This window comes from Elephantulus edwardii, unplaced genomic scaffold (genome assembly GCF_000299155.1).
Source record: "Elephantulus edwardii isolate Elephantulus edwardi_28Jun2011 unplaced genomic scaffold, EleEdw1.0 scaffold00236, whole genome shotgun sequence".
Lineage (NCBI taxonomy): Eukaryota > Metazoa > Chordata > Mammalia > Macroscelidea > Macroscelididae > Elephantulus > Elephantulus edwardii.
The window spans coordinates 2,414,946-2,420,353 of NW_006399986.1; the positions used below are offsets into that span (position 1 = coordinate 2,414,946).

Sequence of the window (5,408 nt, forward strand, 5' to 3'; positions counted from 1 at the left end):
TTACAGAAAAGTTGGATTTTCATTCATTCATTGTTGCATATTTTCCTACCTACCCCCCAGTTCATTGTTGTTGGTATTTTTTTTTTGGTATTTTTAAAGTATGTGTTCATTGTTGCATAATTTCCTCCTTCCCTCCAATCCTTCCCCTGTCTACTTTGCTATCCACCTCTTCTGGACTGTTGTCATACAAATAATGATTAATCATATCTTTCTTTTAAATAATCCTTTCCTTCATCTATTTTAATGCAGTATTCATTATTGAGTCCCTCTTTTCTTAGTTTCCCCCAATCCCTATGTGGGTCTTGTTTTAAAACAGTGGCGTTATGCAGTATTTGTCCTTTTGTGACTGAGATATTTCACTTAGCATAATAGCCTCCAGGGTCACCCATGTTGTGTAATATTTTATGAGTTCCTTGTTTTTCAGTACTGCATAATACTCCATTGTGTGAATAATCATAGTTTTTATATTCACTCATCTTTTGATGGGCACTTGGGTTGCTTCCATTTCTTTGCTATTGAGAATAATGCAGCAATAAACATGGGTGTGCACAGCCTTGGAAAATTTATGAAGTTGAGGCTGGAATAGGGAGGGTGACTCTCTAAGCTCCTATACCTGAGACCGAGACAGGATTTCAACTTACTACCTTCCTCTGGTTACATATGAGGTTTTCAGCATTCCCTTTTCTCTTTGCAGGCCCCCTCACCTGGAGCCCGGTGTCCCCAAGGATCATGATGGCGTATCTGAACCCGGGGCCCCACTATTCCGTCAACGCCTTGGCCCTGGGTGGCCCCAGTGTGGACTTGATGCACCAGGCTGTGCCCTACCCAAGTGAGTACAGTCCCCCAGGACTCCCCTGGCTGGCCCTGACTCTTGGGGAGTCTTTCTTTGGGGGTCTTTTGATGAATACTGGTGAAGATAATATCAAAGGCATGCAAATATGTGTCCATCCTGCAAACACAAAACAATATTTCACATCATGTAGATATACAGACATTGCTGTCAGTTCAAGTCCATTGTTAGTCACGGGGACCCCAAGTATGTAAAGTAGAATTATACTCCACAGGGTTTTCAAGGTTGCACAGTTTTGGAAGCAGATCACCAAGCTTGTCAAGCTTCCATGTAGTAGTAGTAGTAGTAGTAGTAGTAGTAGTAGTAGTAGTAGTAGTAGTTGTTATATACAGTTGAGTCACTTGGGACTCATAGCGACCCTATGTACAACAGACCTAAAACCTGCTCTATCCTGTGCCAACCTTATTGTCTCTGACACACCTACCATCATTAATTACTCCAGGCACTGAATCAATCCATCTCATTGAGGGTCCGCCTCTCTTTTTCTGTCCCTCCACCCTTCCAAGCATGACTTCCCTCTCCAAGTACTGGTCCCTCCTTGCAACGTGTCCAAAGTATGTCAGACAAGCTTCAGAATCCTTGCCTCCAAGGAGCAGCCTGGTTTCACCCTCTATAGGATGAACCTGCTTGTTCTCCTAGCAGTCCATGGTATATTCAACACTCCTCTCCAGCACCACAGCTCAAAGGCATCAATTCTCTTTCTATCATCCCTAGTCATTGTCCAGCTCTCTGACACATAGCAAACAATTTAAAAAAACTATTTCCTGGATCAGGTGTACCTTAGTCTCCAAACTGACATCGTTGCTCTTCAGTACTCTGGAGAGGTCCCTGACAGCAGACTTTCCCAATGCAATTCATCCTCTGATTTTCTAGCTGCTGATACAGGTAGCAGTAAAGTGCTTAATTGTTTGTACCACCAAGGGACTCCAGATAGTTGGATAGCTTCTGTCCAGCCAGTTCCCAACTTATGATGCTGGTTTGAATACACCCAGTTGCCCCAGGACAAGAAGATGAGCCGTTTCTTCCCATAAAGATTTACAACCTCGGACACCCAGTGAATCACACAGAGAATTCATCACTGCGAGTTGAAATCCACTCGGCAGCATTGGGATTGGGGTTTATCCACAGCAGAACAAAACTTGGCCCTGCCTTTTATCATCTTTGTTGTTGGTTCAACTGCATGTGTCTTAGATGTTGTTGTCACCTGTCAAGTTGATTGCAACTCAAAGGGATTCTGTAGGATGGCATAGAACAGCCCTGTGGAGTTTCCAAGGTTGTGGTCTTTATGGAAGCAGACTGCCATGTTTTTCTTCTCTGGAGCCACTTGGGGGATTTGAACCACTGACTGTTCAGTTAGCACCTGAGCACTTAACCGTTGCATCTCCACAACTCATGCTTATGATTTGTTAGGTGCCGTTAAGTCTGTTCCAATTCACAGTGGCCCTGTGTGCAACAGAACTAAATGCTCCCTGGTCCTACACCCTACACACAATCATTGCTGGATTTGAGCCCATAATTGAAGCAACTGGGTCAATCCATCTCCTTGAGAGTCTTCCTCTTTCTTGCACATGTCTCAAGTCCATTGCTTTCAATCAATTCCAACTCACAGAGGCCCTGTAGGACAGAATAGAACTTCCCCAAAGGGTTCCAAAAGTTGGAAATCCAAAAACTGCCTTGTTTTTCTCTTGTGGAGCGATTAGTGGGTTTGAACCAATGACCTTTTCGTTAGCATTTGCTGAATCCTGTTAACTACATACCACCAGGTGTCTAGGGCCTAATCCATTTTAGAATGGGAAAGAAAACAAACTCATATGTGTCCTTATAGGGCTAAAGCCAGTTCTTCTCAGGATGATACATGAGCCATGACAAAGAGGTCCCCCGTTTCTTGGGATACAGAGTGAGCTCTAGGACAGAGAGTAGGAGCACCCCTAATCTGGCAGATAGCCACCCAGAGGAATCTTCTTGAGTTCTTACCCTTAAAGTCCTTACCCCAGCTGTCCCAGAACTGAGAGAGGAGGAGATGGGAGGCTGGGTCTGCTGAGCAGCCTGTGTTCTTGTTCCCACCCCAGGCGCCCCGAGAAAGCAACGACGGGAGCGGACCACTTTCACTCGGAGCCAGCTGGAGGAGCTGGAGGCCCTGTTTGCCAAGACCCAGTACCCAGATGTGTATGCCCGAGAGGAGGTGGCTCTGAAGATCAACCTGCCTGAGTCCAGGGTTCAGGTGGGATGTCATGGTTTTGGGGTCTCTTCTTTTTTTAAAATAAAATTTAAATTTAATTTTAGTAGTATTATTTGGGTGGCGGGTAGAAGGAGAATTGATGCTTTTGAGCTTTGGTGTTGGAGAAGAGTGTTGAGGATACCATGGACTGCTAGGAAAACAAACAGATTCATCCTGGAGAGGGTTAAACCGGGCTGCTCCTTGGAGGCAAGGATTCTGAGACTTCGGCTGACATACTTTGGTCATGTTATAAGGAGGGACAGGTGCTTGGAGAGGGACATCATGCTTGGGAGGGTGGAGGGCTGGTGCAGGAGGGGAAGGCCCTCTGGGACATGGACTGATTCGGTGACTGGGGCAATCAGAATGAGTGTGTCGGAGACAATGAGACTGGCACAAGACAGAGCAGAGTTTAGAGCTGTTGTACATAGGGTCGCAATGAGTCAAAAGCGACTCGACAGCATAACAACAACATGTGTGTGTACCATCAAATCAGATCTGACAGGTACAGGAGGAGATTTTTCCTCCTTCTCCAGCAGAGCATCTGGTGGATTCAAACGGCATACCTCTGGGATTGCAGTGCAGCTTCTTGCCACCAGAGCTCACCTCTGGGTCTCTTCTGAACCTGTCGAGACACCCATGGACTTTCCTGGGACCCAGGGCGGTGGGTGGAAGAAGTCATCACAGAGTAACAGTAAAGGTCTTACAGTGATCTAAACCTTTCTCTCATTGACCTCTCTTATCACTCTCACCCATATTTTCCACCACCCAGCCACCCTGCCCCCTGGATCTTTCTTTAATGGGTTTTTCCAAACATACTCCTGCCTCAGGCACTTTACACACTCTTTTACACACTTTTTGCGACCTGATACACTATCCTTCAGATAGCCTCATGGCTTGCCTCTTCGCCTTGTTTAAGTCTTTGCTGAAGCGCCATTATATGAATGATGCTTACATGAACCGTTGCATGTAAAATTGCGTTTGAGAATGACAACAACAATTTGGAACAAGAGGTGCATTGCAAAGTGGACGGGGGGAGGAGGAAAATGTGCAAAAATAAATAAAAAAAATGCAACCTGCAATCCCAGAAGTACACAGTTCAAATCCACCTTATGCTTTGCCGGAGAAGGAGGGTCAATCTCCTTCTGTACCAGTCAGATCCGATTTGATGGTACACACACACAAAATAAAATAAAATTTAAAAAGTGCAACCAAGAAATTATTCCTCCTACATAGTCTTCCTACTCTACCCATAACCTGCTCAATGATTTCTTCCATATTTATTCATAATGTTCTAGAATGTTCTTCCATAATATTTTACTCCCAGAAACATCATATATTATTTACTTATTTAGGCATGTTATTGTGATTTGCATGAAAGTGTAGAGTAAATTCAGATTCCATTCAATCTTTCACACGTTTTTTTTTCACACATAGTTTGTTTCGTGACAATTACAGTCCCTCCATTGTAACAGCACTCTTCCCACTTTCTCTCTGTGATTCTTCTTTCCATTCATCCTTCTGCCTTTTCCCTTCCTGCCCTCTGTCTACAGTTTATTTATAATCCACCACCTCCAAATAGAATGCCCACTCCGTTAATGTGTCCCTAATGGAGTAGAAGATGATGAACATATCTTTGCCATTTATTAAAGGAGTCTGCCATTGAACTGCCTAAGCTCATGGCTGCTAAGCAAAACGTCAGCAGTTTGAACCCACCAGCGGGTCTCCAGGAGGATGATACGACAGTCGACCTCTGTTAAAAATGTACAGCGTTGGAAATCCCACAGATGCCATTCTACTCTATCCTAGGGGGTTACTATCAGCTGGAATTAACAAGAGTGGTTTTCAATTGTTTATTAACACATGTTTATTTAGTTATTGAATATATGTGTGAATCTTATTGTTGATTGCCTTCAAGTCGAGCATGACTCATAGCGACCCTATGAACAACTATGGACATTTATCAAAGTTCATAGAGTTTCCGGAGGCATGTTATTTATTTTTTAATAGTTAATTAATTACATAAATTAATGATAATTTTTTAATTATTATTAAATTTTATTCATTTTAATGGACATTTACAGAGATTTGGGGTTTTCATTCATTCATTGTTGCACTGTTTTCTCTACCCTTCTCCCCAGTTCGTTCTTCTTCCCCCCTCCGATTGTCTGTTTTAATTGTCCAATTGCCACAGTGCTTGTCGAAGCCAGTTCTGATTAATCTCCTTTGTCAGTGTGTCCTTTGCCATTCTCTGTCACTCCTCCCTGAGAGAGACTTCACCCTGAGTCATAAGGAAAAGGGGATGGCGTATTCTCTTAGCTACTTCCTGCTGAAAAGGGATGA

The 5,408-nt window shown here is 43.7% G+C and overlaps 1 protein-coding gene across 1 annotated transcript in view; it reads left to right on the forward strand.

Moving 5' to 3' along the window:
• Nucleotides 1-729: 729 nt before the first annotated feature.
• Nucleotides 730-5,408, forward strand: part of CRX (cone-rod homeobox) — a 7,972-nt gene continuing 3,293 nt past the window's right edge. Inside the window, exons 1-2 of the mRNA XM_006898642.1 lie at nt 730-829; nt 2,920-3,071. Coding sequence (XP_006898704.1) covers nt 730-829; nt 2,920-3,071 — 252 coding nt within the window. The remainder of the gene's footprint in view (nt 830-2,919; nt 3,072-5,408) is intronic.